Raw genomic sequence first — 17,856 nt, forward strand, 5'->3', positions numbered from 1 at the left:
TCTATTAAGAATTTTTGGTAATTTGTCAAATTAAGGAAGAAACAATCTACGTAGAGACAGTAATTTTTAAAAATGTAATATTTTGTATCTTTGCTACTTGAAAAAAAATTATCTCCCTGGAGAAAAAGGTCTGGGATGTTTTTATTTTGCATCATTTACCACTTAAGTATCTTCTCCTCTTCACTACGACATTGAACAATTGCGTATCTTTGTAAATTTGCATTTTATATTGTGTTATGGTATTTAAGTAAATTGGCATTTAATTTTGGGGATATTTTGTAATCCAATGGTTCCATGATTAAGCTATGTAGCGACATACTTGTAACTGCATTTTCTTTGAACATTCATTTCCTTGTATACCAAAATTGTCCTTGCTACTTGTACATTTAGTTGTTTTGCAAGGTCCACGATGGAGACGCTTTCCTACAGATTATGCTTCAACTTCCGAAGATGAATTTGGGTCAAATCGTAGTTCGCCTAAGCACAGCCGCTTACGAACCAGTACAGCCCTGAGGAGTACAAAACTACAGAACAGTAATGTAACATCAACTAACATGCTCCTGAAAAACAAAATGAAGGAACAAGATGACTACATAAGAGACTGGACTGCTCACAGTGAGGAAATTGCCAGGTACCTTTCAATATCAAAGTAGGTGTTCTGTGTTCTAATTTTGTTAATAAGTTTGTGATGTCATTATGAATTGGAATGTTCTAATTTGGACTGCTAATTTTTCAGTTTTTATATTTTAACCATTAATCAACCATTATTAATTGGCCAAATTCCAATATTTTTCTCATTTTCTCTGACTTTCCGACTCCAAGTAAGGATTGATTCTATGGATAGTGATGTCCCACTTATCATCTTAGCCATTTTAGGCATGTTGATGTGAGCAGTTATTCCAGCTCATTATGAGTGCTGTCACAGCTGAGCCAGGCCTTGACTTTATCTGACGTTTACAGACATGCAGTTCCAGCAGGGAACACTGAATGGCAATCACTGGGGAATACTGGCCTGTGCTGCGTTTTTTTTTTGAAGCCAGTTATAGCATCTACATAGTCATCTGGATTGCGATCAGATAACCAAGCATGCTCATTTATTGATTTAAATTTGAGGCTTTTTTGCTGGATGCAAGGCATAGAACAATAGCAGTTATCCATGAGTTAACAGGCTCAAATAATTGCAAATTTGGACTTAAAACTTGCTTTTAAAACTGCAAGAATATATATTGTGCAGATTTGAACTCCATTTCATAAAAGATTCCAATTTATTTTTTGTATTTGAAAAGAACTGGGACAGAAAAGTATATTTCCCATGTGGCCATTGTACCTACCTATTAGAAATGTTTCTCTTTATTTGGATGCTAAAGTTTTCCAAGTTCTGATTGTGCCTGGTTAATTCAAACAATACTATCATGTGGATACTGAATGTGTTCCAATTGAATTCTTCTCTCCAAGACAGTAATCCTTTTATTTTAACATCACTCCCAGTATTTTCAAGTTATATAATGCAACGTTTTGAGGCGTGAAATTTCTGATTTAAAAATTCCACTCATGGCTCTTTCTTGAGGAATGTTAGTGATTGTCATTAAAGGAAGGAAGAAGATTATAGCAGTTGTAGGTTATTGGTTATTGAAGTATGTGACTGCCTGTATGAGAGCACACTACTGATTTTACTTATACCCTTCATTCTTAAACCTAACCTTTAAACATGCGTACTATAATTTTTCCATTCTCACAAGGCATCTTTATAGCTTATCTGAACTGAGACTGCCAGGTTCTGACACTTTGTTTTAAGTCAACACCCACTAATCCCATAGGTCTGGTATGAGTTTAACACCCATGAAAGTAATGTTATATCCTACTACATCACTGAATCCTTCCAGTACCTTTAAGAAAAAATGTTGAACACTGCATGCCTATTTATCACAGTGCCGGCATTTTATTGCCCATCCCTAGTTGCCTTGAGGGGATAGTGGTGGGCCTTAAAGCAATGTCCCGATTTTGATAGTGGTTGCTAAGCCACATCCGAGGCTATTTAAGTCAACTGGAATCATATAAGAGGCCAGACTGGTAGCGGACAGTAGGTTTCCTTCCTTAAAGGACATTAGTATTTGGATTTTTAACAACAATCCAACGGTTTCATGGTCGCGCTTACCAATAATTTGTTTCTAGATTTTTTTTTAGACTAAATTCAAATTCTCAAAATGCCATGGTGGAATTAAAATCTCTCTGTCTAGACTATTATTTGCTATCTGGTTTACTGATCCAGAAAGTAAACTGTTGCACTACTATGCCTCCTCAAGCTGTGAAAAAAACACTCTAGTTATATTTTGCCCTAAATTAATGGTGACGGTCATCAGAAGGCAAGACTAAAGTTTTTTTTTAAAAATGAAACTCAGCTGCTGGTTCATCTTTGCTGCAAAATTGATACATTCTCCAGATTAAGTGGGTTGACATCATGCAGAAACTCTTTTTGACTCCAGAAGTAGACTGGATGACCATCTCTCCCTCTCAGGGTAGTAAGTGTATCTGAGAAACCTATGAAAACAAAGTCTGGGATCCATCATTTAGTTATGGTGTATAAACAAACTTGCATTGAGATAACAGCAAACTGCTTCAGGGTCAAAACATTAAGCTGTACCTGATGATGTAGACCAATTGTCATTTGTCTGCAGATATAATAATAGTTGTGCGGTCTGAATTTGAAGCCCAAAACTTTTCAAGGGTGTAAAATGAGGTTGCAGTACTCCCATTAGGAGAAAAATGTAACTGCATAAATGAAGATTGACCCATTAATTAGACTGTTAAAACTAGGTCTACCCACAGGTGGATATTCGGCGACCTGAGGCTCCTGCAGACTTGCTCAATTCCAGAATTTTACAGGTATGCCCGAGATGGTATATCACTGTTTTGGCAACAGAGGTCTCTGTTCCTCCATTCCGAGAACAAAAGACATGCACATAATTTGGGCAGAGACAAGGTTTGCCTTTCTGGTCACCTGTTAATAGCCCAGGAACACTGGTTGCTGGACTCGCTAGGAATCTGTAAAGGGAATGTCTTGCTGATCTGACTAATGTAATCTGGCACAACAGCATCCTGGACTTCTGTTTGACCACACAATCCTTGAATGTTCCAGACTGGGGCAACTGAAGTTACAACAATTTGTTATTGGCATTGAGGAAAATCCTTGTTTTGAAAGTTTATACCAATTTTCTGCATTTCTCTACTGACTTGGTGTAGGACCATTACTTCAACCTATTGTTTTGAACCGACAGCAGGAATGATGTCCAAGTTTGGGCTAACCAGTGGCATTTAACAGAATAGCAGAGGCTTTCCTATTGTTTTGTTTCAAACTTTCCCATTCTTTGAAAGATGTCAGCTTCAAATATAAGCTTCATCCTCACCTATTTCTCATTGGCTTTATGATTTAGCATCGCTTGGAGATTCCTTTGTACCAATTTGGTTTTATTTCAATGTTCAGCATAGTGGGAGGGAATTATTTGGTGATCAGGTGATCAAATTTTCTTAAAAGACAACTGTTCCTAATGTAAGCGAAGCTTAAAATTCTTTCAAAGATCTTGGGAGTTATGTAATGTGATGTTTGCATTACATAAATGAGGCAGTCACTAAAAAAAATAGTTCCAGGGCTGCCCTATATTCACTGGTGAAGATCAAACTGATGTGATTTTTAGCACAGTAATAGTTTTAATTAATGCTGGTAAACTTTGTAATGGGTAATTCTTCAGGATTTGGTGTGCGTTTCTTTTATGATCAGGATCAGTCAAGACCTGGCCAAGGATCTGGCCATCCTTGCACGTGAGATCCATGACGTGGCAGGTGAGATAGATTCTGTGAGTTCATCGGGGACTGCCCCTAGTACCACAGTAAGCACTGCTGCCACCACTCCTGGTTCAACCATTGACACAAGGGAAGAGGTAGGAGAGCTTCATGGAGGAATGCCTAAGGTTCTTGCTTTTTTTTATTTCCTTTTTGTTCTAGCTTTCCATCCTGAGTACTATAAACACATTTTATTTTCCTTAGCTTTTCTTGACTATTTGGTTCAGTTATTTGTTGGACATTTGCTGATGTGCAGTTATATTTTTTGTAATTGCTGTTCAACATGAAATTTTTAAAACTAAACCTCAGTAGTTGCTCAAGTGAAAAGTTAGAAACTTGATGGCAAAATTGAAGTGTTTATCGTATTTTGCATTAACATTTGAACATTAGATACATTTGTTTTGTCTTAACCCTCACTAATTAACCTAGCTATTCATCTTACCGTTTGTATAAGTGTTGGTTCCTTATTGGATCTCATCAAGCTCTTGAAATCTCGGTGGCTGTTTTGTGTAATATTTGTGTAATTGTTTTTTAATAGGACTAAAATATGCCCTTTAAATTGGATTTACATAATTTACAAATTGCAGCCAGATTATTTTAAAATTTATTTTAAAAATTGAAATGTAAATCTAATTAAAATTTGCTTTACATTCAGTAAATGTTGGCCTCCATTCTACACGTTCCCAACCCTGATGGTGCCCATCTGGGATCTTAGGCTATATATGTAATGCTAAATGAAAGGATTTTTAATGGTTATGCGGAAGAATGAGGTTAGCATTTGTCGCATAATCTTACACACAGCCTCTTTTAGAAATACAATTTTTAAACAAAAATCATAAAAATTGCCACCTTCTCCAGATCTGAACTATTATGATTTGTAAATCAAGCTTTGCCACAAACACTTTAGCCTTCTGTGGATTTCTTATTTCTTGTGAATAGAATCCCAGAATCGAATACAAGAGCATTGCGTCATAGAAACCCGACAGTGCAGGAGGTTGTCATTCGGCTCATCGTGTCTGCACCGGCAGCAATCCCACCTAAGCCCTATCCCCGTAACTCCACGTATCTACGCCGTTAATCCACCTAACCTACGCATCCCGGGACACTAAGGGGCAATTTAACATGGCCAATGCACCTAACCCATGCATCTTTGGACTGTGGGAGGAAACTGGATCACCTGGAGGAAACCCACGCAGGAGAACGTGCAAACTCCACACAGACAGTGATCCAAGCCAGGAATTGAACCCAAGTCCCTGGACCTGTGAGGAAGCAGTGCTAGCCACCATGCCACCTTTGATGTGTTTGTACTTAAGGTCGCTTAATCTGAGAAATAAATTGCTTTCTAGCTGTAATCTTGGATGTTAGAGATTTAATTCCTCAAATTTCTAAATTCATTTATGCAAGTGTTGTGACACGCAAATGGCGTGTTCTTCACATCAGCTACTGTTAAGTACGGTTACTAATTCTGCTAAATAATGAGTATAAGCTGGACAAATTACTTTGACGCATGCTTAAAAAAGCTCATACCTGTCGTAAAAGTATTTTCCACTTGAGGAATTTGAGAAAAAGAGAAGTACTTTTCAGTATTAACTGTTTAAAACAAGTTTTATTCTCTGGCATATAGCACTGTAATTATATAAACCCAAAAAAAACAAAAAAATCAATTATCCTTCAGTTTGCTTGCTATATTTTGCATTTTACTGTTTAAATTAGTGAAACTTGTGCTGAAATTTAGGTGAACTAACCAGAATATGATATTTTTCCATAACTTGAGTGTCAATTCACCCTTTTCCATGAGTAGATGAATTTAATTTACGCCCATTTCAGTTTGATCATCTGTTTGAATATGAAAATTTAATTTCATTACATTTCTGATGCACAGAATTCTGAATGTCACGAGCAGTGGTCCTTAAACGAACACTCAGTCCAGGTTTCACTGCTAAGTTAAACTGGAAAAGTTTGAAGGACCAGAAAATTGATGCTGATGTCCATTTAATAACAGTGGAAATTGGTGTAATTATTGTTCCACTATTCCAGAGCTTGGACTTGTAAAATAGTAGAAATGTTGAATCACCTTCATCTAGAGGTGGGCAATGTTGCCAGCTACATACAGGCTGCTAATTCCAGGAGGAGTGGTGGGGAATGGATATGGAATCCTTCAGACTTTTCTGGTGCAAAATATAAGCCCACTGTAAATGTGCACAATAAGCTAAAATATTTTTTTACCTTTTTCACATAAAATGAGGTACAATAACTTATATCTTTTTTTCCTGATCAGTTGGTTGATCGAGTTTTTGATGAAAGTTTGAACTTTAGAAAAATCCCTCCAGTGCCATGTATAAAACCACCGTCTGGAAATGGCAGACCAAATGATTCCAGATCTCGGATTTTAGAAGTTGCTGATCAGGCTACAAAGAGGAAGACGTGGAGTAGGGATGAAGTAAGAGTCGCAGAAATTGATCTTAATTAAGGAACATAGTCTTTATATCAGAGAGATAGAAACAAGAGTAGGCTGTTCAGCTGCTTGAGAATGTAATGGCATTCTGTTCATTCACAGCTGATTTGTACCTGGACTTCTTTTACCATCCTTTACCAATGTCACGGGATAACCTTACCTAGTAAAAATGTGTTGATCTCAGTCTTGAGATTTCAATTGATGCAGCATCCATAGTCATTTGGCAGAATGTGTTCTAGATTGCTAAGTTCCATATGCTCTCCTTCATAAAAATTGTCTACGTCCACCTCGCACCATCAGTTGCCGACACCCCTTCTCAACCCAGTTGGGGATGAAACCCTTGTAGAAACTTTGTCACCTCCAGACTCACCCACTAATCTGCTGTAGTTGAACCTCCACCCACTGTAAATTTAAGCTCATCCAAAGCTTTTATTGCCCAAACCGCAACCCTCACAGGTACCATTCACCTATGTTCATGCCAAACTAAGTTGGCCCCCTCCAACTATTGCCTCATAATCTCCCCTTATAAACCTCTAACCACACCAATTTTCTGACTGGCTGTTTTCCCATCTTTGTCTCACCATTGGCAGCAGTAGCTTCAGGTGCTTAGACAGCACGTTCTGGAGCTTTCTTCATAAAGTCTTCCCCGTCTCTCTCATTATTTAAGCCACACTTAAAACCTACCATTTTATTCAAGCTTTGGGTCATCCCATCCACCATTTTCTTCTCTGACCTGGCATTTAATTTTTGGCTGAATTTATTTTTATGCATTGTTAAGCACCTTTAGCGTTTTCAAGACTCTGTACAATTGCAAATTGGTTTTATTGCTCAATATTATCAGTTGGCCTATATTTTTGTGATCGTAATGGCAGCAAAATTGTTAGTCTTTGAGGAGCAACAGCAGTGAATGCTAACAATAACATCGGGAGTTTATATGTGCTGTCAGCGATCTTGCACTTCTGCAAAGGGTGAACTCTGCAGATTGCAGTTATTTTTTAAAAAATCATTGAACTGAGAGTTTTAATTTTTAAACTATTCGTCTCGCTGCAAAAAACCATTGATAAATTCCACATATTTTAAAAGTTGATTAAAATTTCAGATTCTACCGTAATCGCATATACAAGTCCTAGCCTTTTTTATTCTGTAAAATTATATTAGAAACATAGAAACATTAGGACAAAGAACTTGGGAACTGGAGTAGGCCATTCAGCCCTTCAAATTTGCTCTGCCATTCAATAAGATCGTAGCTGATGGGCTCTGATGAAGTGCCATCTTGACTCGAAATATGGGCTCTATTCTCTATCCACAGATGCTGTCAGACCTGCTGAGATTTTCCAGCATTTTCTGTTTTTGTTTCAACTTCCAGCATCTGCAGTATTTTGCCTTTACCATAGATGATCTTTCTGTGGTCTCAACTCCTGTCTGCCTCCATAACATAACAAGGAAATCAATCTAACTCGGCACTGAGAGAAAAAATATCTCATCTCTGCTTTAAAAGGGATTCTTAAACTATGTCTTCTAGTTTCCCCAAGAAGAGGAAAACTCCTTTGGGAATCCAGTGTATCAAACTCCCTCAGGATCTCACCAACAACCTGTCCTGGTTCCTCCAGGCCGACGCTATAGTTAAGAAAGCCCACCATCGCCTCTACTTTCTCAGGAGGCTAAGGAAATTAGGTATGCCCACTACAACTCTCTCCCAATTTTTACAGATGCACCATAGAAAGCATCCTTTCCGGATATATCACAGTTTGGAATGGCTCCTGCTCTGACTAAGACTGCAAGAAACTACAAAAGGGTTGTGAACGTAGCCCAGTCCCATCTCACAAACCAGACTCCCATCTATTGACTCCGTCTACACTTCCCGTTGCCTCGGAAAAGCAGTCAGCATAATCAACGACCTCACGCCTCCTGGACTTACTCTCTTCCACCTTCTTCCGTCAGGAAAAAGATACAAAAGTCTGAGATCATGTACCAACCGACTCAAAAACAGCTTCTTCCCCGCTGCCATCAGACTTATGAATGGACCTGCCTTGTATTAAGTTGATCTTTCTATGACTGTAACACCATATTCTGCGCCTTCTCCTTTCCTTCTCCCCTATGAACAGTAATCTTTGTCTGTACAACAGACAAGAAACAATACTTTTCACTGTATCCCAATACATGTGACAATGATAAATCAAATCTTTATATGTTTCATTAAGATTGTCTCTCATTCTTCTAAACCCCAATGGATACAGTCCCACCTCTTCAAACTTTCTTCATAAGATATCCCAGACATTAGTTGAATGAACTTTTCTGAAATACTTCCAGCACAATATCCTCTCTTCAATAAGGGGACCAAAACAACACAACACTCCAGACATGGTCTCACCAAGACCCTGTACTTACATTCCATTCCCCTTGCAATAAAGGCCAACATGTCATTTTACTTCCTAATCACTTGCTGTACCTACATTCTAGCTACTTGTGATTCATGTACCAGGACACACTGATCCCTCTGTACCACTGAGTTCTGTAATCTCTCTCCATTTAAATAGTATACTGTTTTTCTATTCTTTCTGCCAAAATGGACAAGTTCACAATTCCCACATTATATTCCACCGGTTAAATTTTTGCCACTCATTTAACCAATCTATATTCCTTTGTAGAGTCCTTATCTTCTCGACAACTTACTGGCCTGCCTATCTTCTTGTGCTCAGTACCATGTATTTGGTCTCTTCATTCAAGTCATTGATATAGATTGTAAATAGTGTGATTGAAAAGTGAAGGATAATCAGCGCTTTTAACTTTGATTTATTGTCTGCCACTTTTTCAATGTGACTGGCTGCAACTACTTCAGTGAGATTGGCTGCTTATCAGGCTTAATGACATCAGTATTGATGTACACATGGAGATCCCCCCGACCTGTGCCAAATTCATATTAATGTCATGGAAGGTGACATGCACGCCACCGAGATTGCCAGGCCTTTGTGGGCAACTTCCTTCGAGACAGTGATGAGTACCACCTTTTCACTGCTGACTGCAAAAACCAGGCAGTTCATTATTAATGACCCAGAGAAGAGATCCCAAACAATTGTAATGGGAAAGTGAAAGAACAGTTATCTAAACCCACACCTTTTGACAGTAACCTCTCTATTTTTTGCTACTAGCATCTTAAAGTATCAACAGGACTAGTGAGATTATTTGAATAAAAATGTAATGTTTGATCTAATGTAATTGGGCTCCAGTTGCATTTATGATTTGTTTTCTTTGATTTTTATCATATTCTCTAATGGATATGTTTTATATTTTAGGCGGTTCTGGACAGTTTGATGCTGACCTCTGTATCTCAGCTATCACAAAAAATAAGGCACGCAATGGAGAAAACTGCTTTGAAGATCAGGTAATCAAAGGACTTTACATGTTCATTTTTTTGTTAATGGGAGGATGAAAATGAAGAGACAATTACAGAACAAAGTTGTACACTTGTGCAATTTACACTGATGGAAAATGGCTTTAGATTCACAACATAAACTGTGTGAAGACTTGAGTGGGATATCAATTGACCAGAAATTGGTTTCAGACAACCTTAGAGGAAATCTTGCACCTTTATTTGGTGTTGTCGGCAGTGCAAAGCAAGCTTTAAGAGTTTTTGGGTCTGGTTGCGAACTTCAGTGTTTTAAGTTTTTGTGGAGAAGATCACTAGTTTGTAAAGCTGCAACACCAACAGAAATGGAGAGGAAACTTGGGGAAGCTGCTTCTTAGGCCTTCCTCTTTTACTGGAGATCCAGTAAGTGAATAGTGAAGGGGCTGGAGCAAAGAGAGTTATCACAAGGATGGTAGGAAGAGGAATGTTTCTCCAATCAAGCAGGTAAGGATGGAAGTAGCTAAGAAAATGGAAAGCAACAGTGTGTTCCCCCCCGTAGCTAAGAAAATGGAAAGCAACAGTGTGTCTCTCCCCCCCCCCCCCCCCCCCCAACACACGCGCACGCACACACCTGGAGACCATGTGCCAAAGGCGTGTAGGATTTCAGGCGAACATGACAGTTGAGTGTTGCAGCATCTTCAGGTGCCAAGCCCCCAACAGACTTGCAACATATTTTCCTGCATATTATGCCTTGGTTTGAAGCACCTTGCAGCTCCACCTATTCCATCCCCTACAGGCACCTCCCCTGATCTGAGCAACCTACACTCAAAGCTCATCCTCACCCTCTTTGTAGAAGAGAGCATACGACTTGGTGAGACTGAAAGACATATCGCCGGAGGCACCAAGTGGGGTGGGCCTCCAGTAACAGGCAGGCACCTTGTTGACCACTAACATTGTATGCCTACCTCATCCACTGGGGTGGCTGCCTAACACCACAGGTTGCTGATCTCAGCTGCAACTAACTACAAGAGCCTGAGCCTCCTGAGGTACTTCTGCTTGCACATCTCAGGATTGTTGAGGAGATGGCAGCAGGTGCTTCTCCTGATGTTGCTGTTTTTGGATCTGGAGCAAGTTGCAGCAGCAAGCACCATACCCTAGACCCTCAGCAGACATGGACGGTTTCCATAGCTGTCTGGAGGTGGGCAGGAAAAAGATACAGCTGAAGATAGTTGAAATGCAACCAGTCAGATGCCTTCCAAGGAGCTGGCAGCAGTCTTGAAGTGAATAGTGAACACAATGGTAGATGGAGTGCTTTACAAAGTAGTCTCTCACCTAACCATGTGCGCAGCTGTTCAGAGTAACTCGGTTACAAAGCAGAGATCTCGGCCACTATGCTCCACCTCCTTTCCCACACGCTCTCTTCCCTGCCCCCTCTCCTCCCCTTATCCCCTTCTCCATTTCTGCCTTTGAAGTGACTTAATGAACTTTGCTACCAAATTCAAATTAATATTTGTTTAAAATAAACCAACATATTGGCAATGGCTTGAGCATCATATCACAGCAAACCTTAGGCACTGTCCTGTCAAATCCTTCACACTAATGATCTGAGGATCAGTTCTGAAAATTGGCCTATAGGTCGTTCAGGCAAAGTGTTCTGATAATCATCTGCGGCAGCATTCTGGACTCTTCCATCAGCAACTCCAGGTATTTCCTAGCCCACTAACAGAATAGTGAGGACACTATCCATTCATATTGTAGGTCCTCAACATTGGCCCCGGACCTCACGAATTCTCGATTTCAATTCAAACATGGCCACTCAACTGGTGAAAGGGTGTTGCTCCATACATAATATCACTTGGAGGAAGTCCTGGAGGCCAGGGCATAGAATAAACAGATGTCAATGTCCACCACCAGAAGTAGCTCAGTAACACACCACCAACTGAGCTGACCAAGACCTGAAGCGCATTGCCTTGTGAGAATATTGTAGATGTCATATGTGTGCAGATTTTTAAAATGTAAGTGGTTTTCAGAAGAAGAAAGTGTTTGCCTTGTTCCGCTTTTTTAAAGGGCTATTGCAGCTCAGATTAGCAGGATTGATTTCCACTTCAATTCTAACAGATCCGCACCTTCTTGAGTTTGCACAGAATCATAAATCTTCTACTACTGAGGAAATATGAAGCCGAAAATTAGTTTTGCCAGCGTGTGCATAATACAACTATACTGAGATAAATCTGTTACAACAAAGCAATGTTTTTCCTTTAAAAACTAATATTTTTACAGCAGCCTGTAGCTCGTTTACATTTTCCCAATTATTTCCACATTAGAGATGTTTCTTAGAATATTCAGTAGCTTTTCTTCCTGGACTAATGTTGTTTTATTGTTGGAATATGTCATATAATCATTACAATTGCAGGTTTCCTTCCTGCCTGTCTGACCCAATTGTGGCGGCCAGATTTCAGGCCTCTGTCTTCGTACTCAATCTGCCCGTTATTCTTTCAACTAACCTTATTTCAGGCATCAGCTTACCCAGGCTCCTTGTTTTCTCTGGTGGTTTAGATCCGATTTGAATTTCCAAATTTGGTCCACTTTTCTTTTTAAAAAAAGATTTTAAAGGAAGAACATTGGTTTGTTCTAACAGATTTATCTTCGTGTTGTGCACACACTGGTAAATGTGTTTTTTTAAAAAATAACTATATTACAAAACATTTAAACAACATGTCGTCTGACTTTCCATAGTCAGTGCCTTGGGAGATACCTAGCAAGGATATGTTTTGAAACGTGAAGCCTTTCACAACTGGAGAATTGAGCACAAATCCCACAATTTATGGTACTTCTATTTTCTGGTGATTAAGTGCTATGCTATGCAGATGATGGCATGCCTATTAATTGCAGCTCCATACCATTTCACAAACAACAATAACTTGCATTCTATAGTGTCTTTAATGTAGTAAAATAACACTCTTGTGAAGCATCAAGGGATATCAAAAAAGATTGATCATTTTAAAACCCTAGTCTATAATTTTTTGATTTACTAATGTTTTAGTTTTGGATAGCTCTACCTCCTAAATTGTAAACACCTCTAATTCTAATTCCAATTTACAGTAGGGCAAATATTCTGAAGATTATGAATCCCAGTGATGTCAGCAATGGACCTTGCTTTGTAAATTTCAGTATAGAGTATTTAATGAAATGAAGAGCATAGAATAATGGAATTAAGTAATAAATTTCATGAAGTGATTTGTGATATTCAAAAATTAATCTCATAACATAGCAATAGCATAACTACATAAGAGACCTATTAAGGAAATATATTACAATAGCAAGAATAGTGTATGGTTTAACAGAGCATTCAACTTGGCCTGCTCTGTAAACTGTTTACTAGAGCATGCTCCCATTATTTATAGAATTGTGAAATGTTCTTGCATCAGAGTCTCCAGAGTACCAAAGAGTTTATCCATTGCACTGACCTAGGGTATATGAGCAGTTTCAGTGGTGGCTAATTGCAGTAGAACTTATCTTTCATTTACACCTTTAAAAATCCATATTTGTAACTGAAAACAATTTCTACAGTAGGATATGTACTTGAGTCCTTTTATGTTACTAAACTAGTAATATAGCGACCAAGCTAATGTTCTGGGGATAAAAGCAAAATACTGCAGATGCTAGAATCTGAAACAAAAACAGAAAAATGCTGGAAAATCTCAGCAGGTCTGACAGCATCTGAGGAGAGAGAATAGAGCCAACGTTTCAAGTCTGGATGACCCTTGGTCAGAGCTGAGAGGAAAGAGAGCCAGCAGCGATTGATACAATGAGGACAGGAGCGGTGGTGGAATTGGACAAAGGGAATATAAATGAGCATGCAGAAGGCTTAGAAGGTGTTGAAAGTGTCCATTAAGTGGTCAGAATGTGTGAATGGCGAAACAAAGGCACAGGTTGTTAAAGGACTGCCTGAGAAATGTGGCAGTTGGCCTGAAGAAGGGGGGAGGAAGGGAGGATGGAAAGAAGGAGAGCGATAAAATGGAGAATGAAATAAAATAAATGGAATTGGGGTGGGAGGAGGAGAGTTCTTGCTCTGAAGTGGGTGAACTCAATGTTTAGTTCAGAAGGTTGTAAAGTGCCCAATCGGAAGATGAGGTGCTATTTCTCTAATTTGAGTTGGGGTTCGCTAGAACATTGCAAAAGGCCAAGGATGGATATGTGGGCAGGAGAGCAGGGTGGTGTGTTGAAGTGGCAAGCGACAGGAAAGTCTGAGTCCTGCTTGCGGGCAGACCGAAGGTGTTCAGCAAAGCGGTCACCCAGTTTGCATTTAGTCTCTCCGACTTAGAGTAGACCTAATGTTCTGGGGACCTGGGTTCAAATCTCGCCATAGCAGCTGGTGGAATTTAACTTAAATTAATTTAAAGATTGGGAAAGAAAAGTAAAGGTCGTCTGAATAATGGTGAGCATGAAACTGTCGTTCTTTGTCTTAAAAATCCATCTGCCATCCTTGCCTTGTATGGCCGACATGTGACTCCAGACCCACAGCAATGTCATTGACTCTTAACTGCTCTCTGCAATGAACCACTCTGTTCAAGGGCATCGCATTCTAGCCTTACCAGCATTGCCTACATCCCATGAAAGAAAATAAATTGTGTTCAAGTGGCACAATTATTTCCTTGGCAAAGCAGCAATTTTTTGATATGCAACCCCTTTGAGCAGTTTACTATGCATCATCTACAGTATTTAAATTGGTGTTCTTCTGCACTGTTATATCTTTCAAAGACATCACACCTGATAATCTGACCTCAGCAGCATTGCACCTCAGAAGCACCACATAAATAGGGCAAAAGAAAAGTTATTAGAAGCTTGGATACACAATTCTATTCTAAACAAATAAGAAAACCTCTCATCAACATTAACAAGCGCCACTAAATCATCCAGTCAGGTTAGTAAATTTAGCCATCATTTTCCCTTTAAAAAATTTAAAGTTTATTTATTAGTCACAGCTTACATTAACACTGTAGTGAAGTTACTGTGAAATTCCCCTAGTCACCACAGTCCGGCACCTGTTCAGGTCAATGCATCTAACCTACACATCTTTCAGAATGTGGGAGGAAACTGGTGCACCCGGAGGAAACCCATGCAAACACTGGGAGAATGTGCAAACTCCACACAGACAGTTACCCAAGCTGGGAATCTAACCCAGGTCCCTGGCGCTGAGAGGCAGCAGTGTTAACCACTGTGCCACCATGCCGCTCTTTTTTTCTAGGTTGTGTTTGAGATTAGGTTGATTTGTGTTGCTAAGCAGGACTATTCATGAGAACCTAAGTAAATAAGAATACTGGGGGGGTGGGAGGAGAAGAGAGAGAGGTATTGTTAGTTTTGTCTTCCACTTCTTGTGCTAGCAATGACTAATAAAAGTTTACACTTGTTTTGTAGGATTTTGTTCAAGAATGAAGACAGAAACTGGGAAGAAATTGAAAACAAAATGCGATCTGAGGGCGAAGTTCCTATTTTGAAAACATCAAATAAGGTGGGAATGGGAACACACCACTTGAGTATACATAATTGCTTCCTTGTAAATTTTAATGCCCGTGCTTTGCAGTATTTTCCTTCTGGCTTGGCCTCGGTTGAAAATGCCACCAGATCCTTGCTTGCTGAATATTTCTGTAAGCAAACTATGGGTTTGGGTGTTCAGTTCACTAAGTGGAGCTACTGTAGAGTGTGCATGTCCTTTTTTTTTAACTGCAGTAGCTGTTGTAAATGAGGCAGGTCTAATAAATAATCTGAGTAAAAGATCCCCTCGGAAGCAGTGACCATAAAATGGTAGAATTTAGTATTCAGTTTAGGAGTGAGAAACGTGGGTCAGAAACAACTGCTACACTTAAATAGGGGCAATTATACAGGAATGAAAGTGGAGTTGGCTGGAGTGGACTGGAAAGGAGCTTAGCAGGAAAGACTTGATAAGCAATGTCAAACATTTCTGAGAACAGTTCGTGCCTCAACAAAAATATATTCCAGTGAAGAATGATCCTAGGAAGAGGATAAATTAACCATGGAAGTGAAGGTTAATGTTAAACTGAAAGAAAAATAATGTGGCAAAGATAAGCCAGAGGATTGGGAAAGTTTTTTTTAAAAAAACAAACAAAAGATTACCAAAAATAATACAGGAAGAAGATAAACTGAGGGTAAACTAACAGGTAATGTAAAAATGGACAGCAAGACCTTCTTTAAATATAAAAAGGAAGAGAGAGGCCAAAGTGAATGTAGGCCCCTCAGAGAATGAGACGGGGGAAATAATGGGGAATCAGGAAATGGCAGAGGAGTTAAACAAATACTTTGCATTAGTCTTCATAGTTGAAGACACTAATATTTCAAACGTTCCCAAAGAAATTAGAAAACTGCCAGTGTAACACCTTTAATTCAAAAAAGGAGGGAGAGAAAAAACAAATAACTATAGGTCAGTTGGCTCAACTTCTGTCATTCGGAGTCCATTATAAAGGATGTGATAGCAGAGCATTCCAAAAAGCATTTGATAAGGTACCTCACAAAAGGCTACTTAAGATAAGAGCCCAAGGTGTTGCATGTAGTATGTTAGCATGGATAGAGGAATGGCTAACTGATAGAATGATGTGGAGATGCCGGCGTTGGACTGGGGTAAACACAGTAAGAAGTTTAACAACACCAGGTTAAAGTCCAACAGGTTTATTTGGTAGCAAAAGCCACACAAGCTTTCGAGGCTCTGAGCCCCTTCTTCAGGTCCTGAAGAAGGGGCTCAGAGCCTCGAAAGCTTGTGTGGCTTTTGCTACCAAATAAACCTGTTGGACTTTAACCTGGTGTTGTTAAACTTCTAACTGATAGAAGACAGAGTTGGGATAAGAGGTGCATTTTCAGAATGGCAACCTGCAACTAGTGGAGTGTGTCAGGAATCTGTATATATTTACAATTAATGACTTGGATGAGGTATGTGGATGTACTATTGCCAAGTTTGCGGATGACACAAAAATAGGTGGGAAGGCAATTGGTGAGGATGACCGAGTCTACAGAGGGATATAGATAAGTTAGGTGAGTGGCCAAAAACTTGGCAGATAGAACATAGAACAGTACAGCACAGAACAGGCCCTTCGGCCCACGATGTTGTGCCGAGCTTTATCTGAAACCAAGATCAAGCTATCCCACTCCCTATCATCCTGGTGTGCTCCATGTGCCTATCCAATAACCGCTTAAATGTTTCTAAAGTGTCTGACTCCACTATCACTGCAGGCAGTCCATTCCACACCCCAACCACTCTCTGCGTAAAGAACCTACCTCTGATATCCGTCCTGTATCTCCCACCATGAACCCTATAGTTATGCCCCCTTGTAATAGCTCCATCCACCCGAGGAAATAGTCTTTGAACGTTCACTCTATCTATCCCCTTCATCATTTTATACACCTCTATTAAGTCTCCCCTCAGCCTCCTCCGCTCCAGAGAGAACAGCCCTAGCTCCCTCAACCTTTCCTCATATGACCTACCCTCCAAACCAGGCAGCATCCTGGTAAATCTCCTCTGCACTCTTTCCAGCGCTTCCACATCCTTCTTATAGTGAGGTGACCAGAACTGCACACAATATTCCAAATGTGGTCTCACCAAGGTCCTGTACAGTTGCAGCATAACCCCACGGCTCTTAAACTCCAACCCCCTGTTAATAAAAGCTAACACACTATAGGCCTTCTTCACAGCTCTATCCGCTTGACTGGCAACCTTTAGAGATCTGTGGATATGGACCCCAAGATCTCTCTGTTCCTCCACAGTCTTCAGAACCCTACCTTTGACCCTGTAATCCACATTTAAATTAGTCCTACCAAAATGAATCACCTCACATTTATCAGGGTTAAACTCCATTTGCCATTTTTCAGCCCAGCTTTGCATCCTATCTATGTCTCTTTGCAGCCTACAACAGCCCTCCACCTCATCCACTACTCCACCAATCTTGGTGTCATCAGCAAATTTACTGATCCACCCTTCAGTCCCCTCCTCTAAGTCATTAATAAAAATCACAAAGAGCAGAGGACCAAGCACTGATCCCTGCGGCACACCGCTAGCAACCTGCCTCCAATCTGAAAATTTTCCATCGACCACCACCCTCTGTCTTCGGTCAGACAGCCAGTTACCTATCCAATCGGCCAACTTTCCCTCTATCCCACACCTCCTCACTTTCATCATAAGCCGACCATGGGGGACCTTATCAAACGCCTT

At 39.8% G+C, this 17,856-nt stretch overlaps 1 protein-coding gene across 12 annotated transcripts in view; it reads left to right on the top strand.

Annotated features, from left to right (window-relative positions):
• The window catches only part of cep170aa (centrosomal protein 170Aa), a 145,849-nt gene that overhangs the window by 114,441 nt on the left and 13,552 nt on the right, over nt 1–17,856 (top strand). For 3 of the 12 annotated variants that reach the window (XM_078229530.1, XM_078229537.1, XM_078229532.1), the window contains 6 exons: nt 391–649; nt 2,827–2,883; nt 3,776–3,965; nt 6,116–6,277; nt 9,586–9,674; nt 15,057–15,150. In XM_078229530.1, coding sequence (XP_078085656.1) covers nt 391–649; nt 2,827–2,883; nt 3,776–3,965; nt 6,116–6,277; nt 9,586–9,674; nt 15,057–15,150 — 851 coding nt within the window. The remainder of the gene's footprint in view (nt 1–390; nt 650–2,826; nt 2,884–3,775; nt 3,966–6,115; nt 6,278–9,585; nt 9,675–15,056; nt 15,151–17,856) is intronic. The other 9 variants (XM_078229533.1, XM_078229541.1, XM_078229535.1 and 6 more) reach the window with 5 other exon arrangements.

This window comes from Mustelus asterias, chromosome 15 (assembly GCF_964213995.1).
Source record: "Mustelus asterias chromosome 15, sMusAst1.hap1.1, whole genome shotgun sequence".
NCBI lineage: Eukaryota > Metazoa > Chordata > Chondrichthyes > Carcharhiniformes > Triakidae > Mustelus > Mustelus asterias.